The sequence below is a fragment of the Hyaena hyaena genome, unplaced genomic scaffold, assembly GCF_003009895.1.
Source record: "Hyaena hyaena isolate Hyena2069 unplaced genomic scaffold, ASM300989v1 scaffold_256, whole genome shotgun sequence".
Taxonomy (NCBI): Eukaryota; Metazoa; Chordata; class Mammalia; order Carnivora; family Hyaenidae; genus Hyaena; species Hyaena hyaena.
Genome location: NW_024080885.1, coordinates 1,711,712 through 1,725,048, shown reverse-complemented (window position 1 = coordinate 1,725,048; position 13,337 = coordinate 1,711,712). Strand labels below are relative to the sequence as shown.

At 39.7% G+C, this 13,337-nt stretch overlaps 1 protein-coding gene across 4 annotated transcripts in view; it reads left to right on the top strand.

The window, feature by feature from the left end:
• The window catches only part of RPGRIP1 (RPGR interacting protein 1), an 85,643-nt gene that overhangs the window by 70,996 nt on the left and 1,310 nt on the right, over positions 1-13,337 (top strand). For all 4 annotated transcript variants that reach the window (XM_039245257.1, XM_039245256.1, XM_039245255.1 and 1 more), the window contains 3 exons: positions 659-851; positions 8,918-9,002; positions 11,876-12,006. In XM_039245257.1, coding sequence (XP_039101188.1) covers positions 659-851; positions 8,918-9,002; positions 11,876-12,006 — 409 coding nt within the window. The remainder of the gene's footprint in view (positions 1-658; positions 852-8,917; positions 9,003-11,875; positions 12,007-13,337) is intronic.

Sequence of the window (13,337 nt, the reverse complement as noted above, 5' to 3'; positions counted from 1 at the left end):
AAGAAAGAAAGAAAGAAAGAAAGAAAGAAAGGAAGGAAGGAAGGAAGGAAGGAAGGAAAGAAGGAAAGAAACATTGCCTTCTGAGCTTCCTTGGAGAAGGCCCAGGAGTTGTGTTTTGCTTGCTTCCTAAGAGAAGAAAAGATAGGAGTGGCAGTAGATCTCTGGAGGTGTGAGGGCACTGGCCTGGCAACCTAGAGACGGGAGAGTTCTCACAGGTGATGAAGGAGAACTGTGGCTGGTCTGGGCCATCCCAGATTGACTCCTCACTGGTATCATGACATGACTTGCTGCCACACCTTGGAAAGGGAGGACTTAATGTTGTCCTCGGCTTACTTTTTGAAACCAGAGAGATGTCAGCCCTGCACTGGTGTCCCTGATGCAAAAATGGATACAAGGATAATCAAAGGAGAGGACAGTGGCTGTGGCAGCAACTTTGAAGTGGGGCCGAAAGTACCAGCGTGACTGTGAGAGGGCAGGCTGGTCTGACGGCCTGTTTTGGGGCATGTATTTGGTGGTGCAGGAAGTTCTGAACAGCAGCTGTGATTCTGGGCTATGTTAGATGGAATGTGTCTGTGATGGAGACTGAGAGAGCAGTGTGTTAATTGGAGTATGAACACTTGGAACATCACTAACCTACAGGAAATATTTTCCTTGTCAGGGGTCAGAGAAGATGTGCATCGAAATTGTCTCCCTGGCCTTCTACCCAGAGGCTGAAGTGATGTGTGATGAGAATGTAAAACAGGTATATGTAGAGTACAAGTTCTACGACCTCCCCTTGTCAGAGACGGAGACTCCAGTATCCCTGAGGAAACCAAGGGTGGGAGAAGAGATCCACTTTCACTTCAGCAAAGGTGAGGCAGCCCCTGTGGTTGGCCGGGAGGGGGTCTGAGGGGCCAGAACTACTCTGCACCTCCAGTGGGGTTCGCGCAACCATTCCCTTCTCTCTCATTTATCAAAGTGGTACGTCCATATGGGTTTACTAATTTTGGGGGGTTTTATTTAAAATAATTTTGGTAATGTTTATTTTTTTTGAAGTCAGACAGGAGGGGGCAAATAGGGGAGAGAGAGAATACTAGGCAGGCTCCATGCTGTCAGCGCAGAGCCTGACATGGGGCTTGATCCCATGAACCATGAGATCATGACCTGAGCTGAGATCAAGAGTTGGATGCTCAACTGACTGAGCCACCCAAGAGCCCCTTTTTATTATTTTTTTAGACATTTATTTTGAGAGAGAGAGAGAGAGGGTGCAAATGAGCGAGGGGCAGAGAGAGGACAGAGAAAGAGAATCCCATGAGGGGCAGACAGAGAGAGAAGGGGAGAGAGAGAGGAGCCAGGTTCACTGGAAATGGGGCTCATGCTCATCCAAAGCGGGGCTCAAGCTCATGAACCATGAGATCATGACCTGAGCCAAAGTCAGATGCTTAACCAACTGAGCTACCCAGGTGCTCCTTTTATTATTTTTTTAAATTAAGTTTTCTGGTAAATTTTTTTTAATGTTTATTTTATTTTTGAGAGAGACAGCATGAGAACAGGAGGGCAGAGAGAGAGAGAGGGAGACATAGACTCTGCAGCAGGTTCCAGGCTCTGAGCTGTCAGCACAGAGCCTGACACGGGGCTTGAACCCACAAACTGTGAGATCATGACCTGAGGCTGAAGTCGACTTAACTGACTGAGCCACCCAGGCGTCCCTTACGTTTTCCATTTTAATTCCAGTATAGTTAGTTAACATACAGTGTTATATTAGTTTTAGGTGTACAACATACTGATTCAACAGTTGTATACGTTACTCAGCGTTCATCATGATGAGTGTACTCTTAGTCCCCTTCACCTGTTTCACTCTTCCTCCCAACCACCTCCCCTCAGGTAACCATCTGTTTGTTCTTTATACTTAAGAGTCTGATTTATTGGTTTGTCTCTTTTTTTCCATTTGTTTGTTTTGCTTCCTAAATTCCACACATAAGTGAAATCACGTGGTATTTGTATTTCTCTGACTGACATATTTGGCTTAGCATCATACTCTCTAGATCCGCCTACAGTGGCTGCACCAGTTTGCATTCCCACCAACAGTGCACAAGGGTTCCTTTTTCTCCACATCCTTGCCAACACTTGTTTCTTGTATTTTTTTATTTTAGCCATTCTGACAGGTATGAGGTGCTTTATCACTGTGGTTCTTTTTTTAATGTCTATTTATTTTTGAGAGAGAGGGAGAGAGAGCACGTGTGTTTGAGTGGAAGAGGGGCAGAGAGAGAAAGAGGATCTGAAGTAGCTCCATGGTAGAAGCAGAGTGCCCGACATGGGGCTTGAACTCACAAACTGTGAGATCATGACCCGAGCCAAAGTCAGATGCTTAACCCACAGAGCCACCCAGATGCCCTCTCACTGTGGCTTTTCACATTCTCCTGATAATGAGTGTTTTTGAGCATCTTTCCATGTGTCTTTTGACCATCTGTATCTGTACTCTGCAGAAATGTTTGTGTCTTTGCATTTTTTTTAGATTTTTTGTTTTTTGGGTGTTGAGTTGATTGAGTTCTTTATAAATTTCAGACACTAACCCTGTACCGGATATGTCATTTGCAAATGTTTTCTCCCATTCAGTAGGTTGCCTTTTAGTTTTGTTGAATATTTCCCTTGCTGTGCAGAGGCTTTTTATTTTGATGTACTTCCAGTAGTTAATTTTTTATTTTATTTCACTGGCCTTAGGAGACTCTATCTAGAAAAATGTCACTCTGGTCAATGTCAGAAAAATTGCTGCCTGTACTCTCTTCTAGGATAGTTAGTTTCAGATCTCACCTTTAGGTCCTTACTCCACTTTGAATTTATTTTTGAGTATGATGTAAGCAAGTCCAGTTTCATTCTTTTGCATGTAGCCGTCCAGTTTTCCCAGCACCATCTGTTGAAGAGACTCTTTTTCCCATTGCGTATTCTTGCCTCCTTTGTCAAAGATTCATCAACCATATAATCATTTGTTTGTTTCTGGGCTTTCTATTATGTTCCATTGATCTATACGTCTGTTTTTATGCCAGTACCATGCTCATTTGTTTACTATAGCTTTGTAGTGTATCTTGAAATCTGGGAGATTGTGATACCTCCAGCTTTGTTTTTCTTTTTCAAGGTCATTTGGCCTCTTTGTGGTCTTTTGTGGTTCCATACAAATTTTATGGCTGTTCGTTCTATTTCTGTGAATAATGCTGATGGTATTTTGATATGTATTGCATAATCTGTGGATTGCTTTGGGCAGTATGGACATTTTAACAATACTTGTTCTTCCAGTCAGTGAACATGGAATATTTTCCAATTCTTTCCACTTGTTTTTGTGGTTTTCAATTTCTTTCATCAGTGTTTTATAGTTTTCAGAGTACAGGTCTTTTGCCTCCTTGGGTAAGCTTATTCCTAGGTATTTTATTGTTTTTGGTACAGTTGTACATAGGATTGCTTTCTTAATTTTTCTTTCTGTTGCTTCATTAATGTATGGAAAAACAACAGATTTCTGTACATTGATTTTGTATCCTGTGACCTTACCAAATTCATTTATCAGTTCTAGTAATTTTTTGGTGGAATCTTTAGGGTTTTCTAGTTACAGTATCATGTCATTTGCAAATAGCGAAAGGTTCACTTCTTTATCAATTTGGATGCTTTTTACTGCTTTTTCTTGTCTGATTGCTGTGGACTTCCAGTACTATGGTGAATAAAAGTGGTGGGAGTGGACATTCTTGTCTTGTTCCTGGTCTTAAAGGGAAAACTCTCAGTTTTTCACCATTGAGTGTAATGTTAACTGTGAGTTTTCCACATATGGCCTTTATTATGTTGAGGAATGTTCCCTCTAAAACCGTTTTGTTGAGGGGTTTTATGATGAATGGATATTGTACTTTGTCAAATGCTTTTTCTGCATCTATTGAAATGATCATTGATCTTTATCCTTTCTTTTATTGGTGTGATGTATCACATTGATTGATTTGCAAATATTGAATAACCCTGGTATCCTAGAAGGAAATCCCACTTGATCATCGTGAATGATCTTTTTAAATGTATTGCTGGGTTTGTTTTGCCAATATTTTGTTGAGGATGCAATTATGCTTATCAGATATATTGGCCTATAGTTCTCTTTTTTTGTAATGTCTTTATCTGGTTTTGATATCAGGGTAATTCTGGCCTCATAGAATGAATTTTGAAGTTTTCCTTCCTCTTCTATTTTTTGGAATAGTTTAGGAAGTATAGGTATTAACTCTTCTTTAAATGTTTGGTAGAATTCACCTGTGAAGTTATTTGGTCCTGAACTTTTATCTATCGGGAGTTTTTTGATTATTGATTCAAGCTCATTGCTGGTAATCAGTTTTTCTCAAATTTTCAAGTTCTTCCTGAATCAGTTTTGGGAAGTTATGTTTCTAGGAATTTGTCCATTTCTTCTAGGTTGTCTAATTTGTTGGCATATAATTTTTCATAATATTCTTTTCCAATCCTTTGTATTTCTGTGGTGTTGGTTGTTTTTTCTCCTCTTTCAGTTCTGATTTTGTTTATTTGCGTTTTTTTTTTTTTTTATGAGTCTGGCTAACGTTTATCAATTTTGTTCATCTTTTCAAAGAACCAGCTCTTTGTTTATTGATCTGTTCTATTGGTTTTTTTCAGTTTCTAGTTCTTTAATTTTTGCCTTAATCTTTATTATTTCCTTCCTTCTACTGGTTCTGAATTTTGTTCTTTTTCTGGCTCCTTTACATATAATGTTAGGGGTTTTGTTAATATTTACTTGTTTTTGAGAGAGAGAGAGTGTGTGAGCAGGATAGCAGCAGAGAGAGAGGGAGACACAGAATTGGAAGCAGCTCCAGGCTCTGAGCTGTCAGCACAGAGCCTGACATGGGGCTCGAACTTGTGAGCCACAAGATCATGACCTGAGCTGAAGTCGGACGCTCAATCGACTGAGCATCCAGGAGTCCCTACATGTATTTTTAAATTTCCTCTCTGATTTCTTGGTTAACCCATTCATTATTTAGTAGCATGTTATTTAACCTCCATGTATTTGTGCTCTTTGCAGATTTTTTCTTGTGGTTGATTTCCATAGTATTGTGGTCAGAAAAGATGCATGGTATGACTTAGTCTTTCTGAATTTGTTTGACTTGTTTTGTGGCCTACTATGGAGACTGGTGTACATACACTTGAAAAGAATGTGTATTCTGTTGTTTTAGGAGAGAATGCTCTGAATATACCTGTTAAATCCATCTGGTCCAATGTGTCACTCAAAGCTACTGTTTTCTTTGTTGATTTTGTTTGGATGATCGATCAATCGAGATAAGTGGGGTTATGCATATGATTTTAAAATACCAAATGGGAAAAAAATAAAAAATAAAAAAAATTTAAAAAATAAAAAAAAATAAAATACCAAATGGGGTGCCCGGGTGGCTCAGTTGGTTAAGTGTCTGACTCTTGATCTCAGCTCAGGTCTTAATCCTAGGATTGTGAATTCAAGCCCCACTTTTGGTTCTGTGCAGGGCATGGAGCCTACTTAAAAAATAAAAAATCAAATGGGCCTAGGAATTTTTTTTTAAAGGGAACAGTGGCTTAGTTTTATTTTTATTTTTATCTATCTATCTATCTATCTATCTATCTATCTATCTATCTATCTATCTGCCTAGGAGAGAAAGAGAGAGGGCATGAGTTGAAGAGGGGCAAAGGGTGCACATGAGACTCTTAAGCAGCATCTCACATACATGAGATCATGACCTGAGCTAAAATCAAGAGTCAGACCCTTAACTGACTGAGCTACTCAGGCGCCCCACAAATAGGCCTCGAAAGATTTTTAATTAAAACTAAACCATTCTTTTTTCTTTTTTTTTAGAAGAGAAGACAGCAAATAGTTCCTTTTTCCATCCCTTCTCCACAAACCGCTCTCTGTCATCCTCACTACCCTCTCTGGTCCACCACACCACTTTTCCCTTTTTCTGCTATTTCTTGTTATTTAATTCCATGTGTCTTGGGAATGTTTCTATTTAAAGTTCCTGACTCACCAATTTTAGGTATTATCTCCTGACTTCTTGTCTTGGCACATTAAATTTCTCTCTCTTACACCCATGTCCCCTTCCTCCCATGTAGTTGGACCATAACTTTCATTTAATCCAGTCTTAATATTATGGATATGAATTCTTGCAGAGCCATGTGGTATGCCATAGTTATATTTCCTTTCTTGTTTATTATTTTGTGTCAATATTTCACTTGCTTTAATTTATTTATGCCTACTCTAGTTCTTTTCACATCCTCCAACAGTCTTTCCAAGTTTTCAAATAATCAAACCTATCAAATAAGGTATCAATTTTCTTTTCCTTGAAGACCTCTCTTCAGCCCACTGTTCAACTATTATGCTACTGCTGCCATTTGAAGAATTTGATTTAATTATACCCTATACTGAGTTTCTTGTTTCCTGGGTCCTGTGTCATCCTCTGATTCACTTTTATAGTTTTTTTAAGTTTGTTTATTTTTGGGGGCGCCTGGGTGGCTCAGTTGGTTGAGCGTCTGACTTTAGCTCGGGTCATGATCTCGCCGTTTGTGGGTTCAAGCTCCACGTAGTGCTCTGTGCTGACAGTTCAGAGCCTGGAGCCTGCTTTGGATTCTGTGTCTCCCTCTTGCTCTCTGCCCCTCCCCTGCTCATGCTCTGTCTCTCAAAATCAAATAAACATTAAAACTTTTTTAAAAAATGTTTATTTTTGAGGGAGAGACAGAGTGTGTGGGGGAGGGGGAGGGAGAGAGGGAGACACAGAATCTGAAGCAGGCTCCAGGCTCTGTGCTGATAGCACAGAGCCTTGATGCGGGGCTCAAACTCAAAACCCACGAGATCATAATCTGAGTCACAGTTGGACACTAAACCAACTGAGTAACCCAGATGCCCACACTTTTACATTTTAATGATATTTTCTAGTAGCTTTTAAAGAAAAAGTACATTGGAAGGAAATATTTTGAGACCATCATGCATGTAATCTCTTTAGTCTACATGTATGTTCAATTGATAATTAGGCCAAGTATAGAAATCTATTTTGAAAACATTTTTATTCAGAATTTCAGAGCAGTTGGTCCATGGTCTTCTAGATCCAGGCCAAGAGCCTAACCTTTGTATGAAAACTACTGCTACCTACCCATAAGATTTTATCTTTATCGTTAGTGTTCTTAAACTTCAGAATAATATGTATATTTTTCTTGTAATTGTTCTAGCCTTCAAGAGGCTCTTTGAGTCTGGAAGCTTGTGGCTTTTAGTTCTGGGAAATTTTATTGCATTTCTTTGATGATTTTGACCCCAGCATTTTCTCATTTTCTTAGTAGAGTTTTGGATCTTCCAAACTGATCCTCTAATTTTCTCATTTTCTTCCTATAATTCTACCTCTGCTTTTTCCTTCTATTCTTGGGAAGTTTCTTTAATTATTTTAAAAGATTTTATTCTTAAGTAATCTCTACACCCAGGGTTGTGGGGCTCAAACTCACGACCCTGAGATCAAGAGTCTCTACCAACTGAGCCAGGCAGGTGCCCCCTCAAATATCTTTTATTTTATCTTCCAGTCATTGAATATTTACTTTAAATTTCTGACAGCTGTTTGTTGTTCTCTATTCATTTTTTTAAAGTATATCCTGCCCTTATATGAGGTAGAAGTTTATTTCTTGTATAAAATGAATTCTGGAGAGGCGCAGTCCAGGGCTGAGGATAAGTGATACTCTCAGGGTTCTTATCTTGCTTTTGATCATCCTAGTGTCTGTCTTCGATCCTTTTGGTGACCATGTCCCTCTTAATGGCTGCCAGGGCAAGGAAGAATACCTCCCATTTGAGCCTGTTAAGTATGTTTCCCACAGCAGAGTAGCCAGAACTGAATTAAACCTCGCTAAAATAGAGGCTGGAAAACCTAAGCCAACGTATTTGAGGCTGTAGCATCCCTGTATACAAATGAGGAGGAAGGGCAGAAGGGGGTTGAGACCAGCACCTTGAGTTGAACCTGCTACAAAACTCAAATCTCTACATAGCCCTAAAAAATCAATCTCCTTGGGGTGCCTGGGTGGTTCAGTCAGTTTTGATTTCAGCTCAGGTCATGATCTCATGGTTCATGGGATCAAGCCCAGTGTCAGGCTCTGTGCTGGCTGTATGGAACCTGCTTGGGATTCTTTCTCTCTCTCCCTCTCTCTCTGCCCCTCCCCAACTCGTGTGTGTGTGTGTGTGTGTGCGTGCGTGCGTGTGCATGCGCACGCACACTCTTTCTCTCTCTCAAAATAAATAAATATTTTAAAAAGTCAGTCTCCTAGGATTCTTCCAGCTATAGAGTGATGGGAGCACATTTATCTTAGCACATGGCAGAACAGCTTTCAGTGCAGATCATACGGCATCCTTTATATCAGGGTCGGCAGACTTTTTCTTAAAGGCCCAGATAGTAAATATTTTAGGCTTTGTGGGCCAAGTGGTCTCTGTCACAGCTTTCCGACTCTGTTGTCATGGGGAAGCCAGCCATAAATAATATAGGAACGAATAGGCCTTGGCTGTATTCAGTAAAACTTTATTTACGAGAACAGGTAGCAGACCCAAGAGCCTCAGCATGCCAACCTCTCTTTTATTTTTGAATTAAAGAAATTTTTTTAATGTTTATTTATTTATTTACTTATTTTTGAGAGAGAGAGAGAGACAGTGTCCAAGTGGGGGAGGGGCAGAGAGAGACACAGAATCTGAAGCAGGCTCCACACTCTGAGCTGTCAGCACAGAGCCCAACACGAGGCTCAAACTCACAAATTGTGAGATCATGACCTATGCTGAAGTCGGACACTTAACCATCTGAGCCACCCAGGCGCCCCTGCCAACCTCGTTTTTATATCTGTTTTACATATACCTCTTATGAAAGTTTTAGTGCCCAAATAGCAACCGTACATGATTCTTTACTTTTTCCACTTGTTATCCTTAATACAGAGATAGACCTGGACCCACTGGAGCAAAAAGGCCGAAGGCAATTTCTGTTCGCCATGCTGACTGGACAAGATCCCGAACAAGGACAGTAAGCATCTGCTTTCCACTTTGAAAGGAGGGAGATCTTATCCACTCAAGAGTTCAGGAGTGTTGTGCTGACGTTGTATATTGTAATAACTTCTTTCATATTAATTTACTCAGTGATTTTTTTTAATCTACTTGAGTCTAATTTAGGTTTTGACTACCTGATAAATTATATAATCTCATAGGTTGAATTCATTTCTCAGCCATGCCAGCCCCCGAGAAGCACTATTTTTGTGGCAGCAATTACTTGAGTACTAACAGTGCCCTATGTGGAATGAACAAAACCTTTTTTTTTTTTTTTGAACTATCCGTTTTTTATGTTTTTTCTTTTAAAGAGAGTGAGTGAGCATGAGCAGGGGAGAAGGGCAGAGGAAGAGAAAGACAGAATCTCAAGCAGGCTCCAGGCTCACCACAGAGCCTGATGAGGGGCTTGATCCCATGACCCTGGGATCATGACCTGAGCTGAGATCAAGAGTCAGATGTTCAACCTCCTGAGCCACCCAGGAGCCCCTGGATAAGACACTTTGACATTCTCAGAAAATCTGATTCATTTTTCACAAACATAGTACCATTGCTAGCTTACCAGATATTATGTCTTTATAATATTAATTTTATATTTACATTATTTAAATCATTTCTTTACCGGATTATCTTGATGTAACTGACATAAATCTTAGGCCTAGTATTAATTTTAGGAAGGTGTCCTTGTTCTTTGTATGAACCTCCATTTAGAGGTTCCAGATGAAATGCACAGGACATACTTATACTAAGAAAATTATGCATAGTTTAGCTGAAATTTGAAATTCAGATTTAAGTGGGCATCTGTTTTGGGTTTTTTTGTTTTTTGGCAAGACCTAGCAATGCTGCCTCGTTTTCAAGTATGTGGGTAGGAAATAATACAGGGCTGGTGTTTTAGCCCAATAAATTTGTTTAATTTGCATTTACTTTGTCTCTAGTTAGTTATAGAAAGGCCTGACAAAGGAGCCATTGAAATAAACAGTCTGATTTCAGTGTCATGGTGGACTTAAACAGCAGCTCACTGGTAACTTTTGGGAATGGAAAGCATTTTGGTCGTTTCCCTTTTGCATCAATGTTAAATTTAGCTATTTCATTCTTTTTTTTCTCTCAGCATTCTTAGAATACTCCCTCCCTTCATTGCCTCGCAGTGGTAGCCTCTTTCTTTTCTTTTTGTACGCATTTTTCTACTCGATTTTAGATTTCGATTGATTTTACCTTTATTTTTGCTCATGTTGGGCAGTGGACAGAACATTAGCTTTGTAGCCAGACAGATCTGGTTTTGAATCCTGACTCTTCTGCTTACTAGCTCTCTGGTTGTTGAATTTTATTTAACTTGAAGGCTCCTTTGAGGATACAATTGAAATAACATAGTTTGTCTAAAGCACTTGGTATTGTCCCCTGTATGTAGTAATGCCGGTTACCATCACTTTCCTGGGAAAATTGGGGTCGGGAGTCAGCATTATCCCTTCTGTATATCAGTAAGGATACAGAAACATCATCACCAATGACTATTGCTTAATGGGCTAAGAATGTATCATTTTTGGGGGCGCCTGGCAGGCATCTCACAACTCTTGATCTCAAGGTCATGAGCTCAAGCCCCATGTTGGGTGTAGAGCTTAAGAAAAAAATAAAAAGAATGTGTCATTTTTGCAAGTTGTTCTTTTTAGCTGAATCATATTTAGCTGTGATTTTAAGAGCTTGAATTTTTAGCCTTAGTCCTATCCTTTAGCACTATTAGCCACCAGTATTTCCTTTTAAAAAATTAATAGGGAGGGGCCCCTGGGTGGCTTAGTCGGTTAAGCGTCCGACTTTCGCTTAGGTCATGATCTCGCGGTTCGTGGGTTCGAGCCCCTCGTCGGGCTCTGTGCTGACTGCCAGCTCAGAGCTTGGAGCCTGTTTCAGTCTGTGATTCCCTCTCTCTCTGACCCTCCCCTGCTCACGCTGTCTCTCTCTCTCTCTCCTAGAAATAAATAAAACATTTTTTAAAAAAATAAAAATAAATAAAAAAATTAATAGGGATACAGAATGTCCAGAATAGGCAAAGACAGAGAGATAGAGAGTGGATTTGTGGTCTCCTGGAGCTGAGGGGAGAACCGGACACGGCTGCTTGGTGGCTCTTGGATTTCCTCTTGTGGGGATGAGCATGGCCTGGATTAGATAGTGGTGACGGTTGGGCAACAAGATGGTTTTACTAGAACACAATTGTACACTTTAAAATAGTTAAAATAGTGAATTTATGCATGGTTTTTATCTCAAATAATTGAATAGGTACTAGTTTCTAGAATTGACTATCATTCTTTGCTAAGCCAAGTCACGGTAACAAAGACTGCTGTTTACTCACTGCCTGTGAGGCACCGTGGTGTATGCCCTCCAGAGTGCTGTTTCCAGACTTACAACTCCGAAGGAATACAGGTTACAAAACTATATGTTTTGTAAAAGTGTACTCCTTAAGTTTTCCTTTGTTTGGGCTTGGTACCCAACTTTTCTGTTATTTAAAAATCTAAAAACTCTTCTTAACTTCTTCTATAATGTTTGCCTTTGTGCAAATACCTTCACTGCCCACATCAGATCTTTTATCAGTGTTGTGAACTATCTTGAAAGGCATTCTGTCTCAACAGTTTTGAGTCAACTTGGTAACTAATTATCTGGAGTCTTAGTTCTCTCTTCTTCAGGTCTATTGTTTTTAAAATATACAACTCCTTACTCTTCTGCCATTACGGTCTTATAAAATGGAGGCAAGGGAAAAGTGATTAAGGGCAAACACTGTATCATTTATGATTACTTTTATCCTTATATATATGTATTTTAAGCCGTAGGGTATAGTAGTACTGAGTTTAATGGAATTTTTTTCTCCTTTAGTTTAAAGTTTACAGTGGTAAGCGATCCTATGGATGAGGAGAAGAAAGAATGTCAAGAAGTGGGATATGCATTTCTGGAACTGTGGCAGATCATGGAGTCGGGAAGGGACCTTGTAGAACAAGAGCTGGATAGTTAGTAATACCTTGTCATGCTTCTTAGTTCCACTTATTTCTAAGGAAATCAGCCTAATCATGAATACTTTTCCTAATTTGCCTTCAGTATATAATTGCCATTATGAAGTAAGTGATACAACCTGGATCCAAATCTCTATGGCTATGTTTATTCTAGAAATGAAAGTAGTCACTCATATATTTCAGCCCACGTACCTCTTGACAACTAGAATACAATCTATTATGAATGTCCAGCGTTTGAAATGAGGGAATTTTGAAAAGACAAGTTCAATATCCATCAATTGTAAAGATCAGAATTGCTGATTTCTCTTACACATGTGAGGTTTGTGGACAACTAATACCGTCCTCTTTTAATGGGTCACCTTGCGCACAGTCTCTTAAGCAGACATCAACTCTCCTGCTCCCTCACACCTCATGGTATTTGTTTCCAAGTCTGACCATTGCTTTGAAGTGTCTTGACTGCATCCCCGTTACTGTAATAGTTTTCTTAGTTTTTTGGGGTTTTCTTAGTTATTTTTGAGACACTGTGTATGAGTTGGGGGTGGAAGGAGCAGAGAGAGAAGGGGACAGAGGATAAGAAGTGGGCTCTGTGATGACAGCAGAGCCTGATGTAGGGCTTAAACTCACGGACCTTGATATCATGACCTGAGCCAAAGTTGGACACGTAACTGACTGAACTACCCAGGCATCCCTGTAGTTTTCTAAACAGGTCTTTTTGCCACTGGTTTCTTCCACATTTCCATCTGCTACAATGTTTCTGTACAGAAAGTTTGATCACCACATTCTTCTTAAGTCCATTTTCAACATTGTTTGCTCTAAGGCAGGTATGTTGTAACAATATTTTCATTTGAATCCCTTCTCTGTCCAGTCCTCACTGTTGGGATTCTCCTGGTTCAGTTCTTGGCCTTTGTTCCCCCATACACCCTCCTCCTGGGTGTTTGCATTCACTCCCGGAGATTTAATGATAATCTAAAAATGATCTCAAATCTAGTTTTCCAGTCTAGATTTTATTTAAAATCTAGTAGACCAAATCACTACTTCTGTGTTCTCATAGTTCTTAAGACTTACCTTCACTATAACTTTGTACCTTGCATCCCGTCTCCTTACCTACCATCCAAGTTAGAATGGTCATCCTGGATTCAGACCTACTCCTCACTCCCAGGATTTCATCAAAAAATTTATTATTTTTACCTCTTTATTTTATTTTAAATTTTTAAAATGTTTTTATTTCTAGGAGAGAGAGAGACAGCGTGAGCAGGGGAGGGTCAGAGAGAGAGGGAGTCACAGACTGAAACAGGCTCCAGGCTCCGAGCTGGCAGTCAGCACAGAGC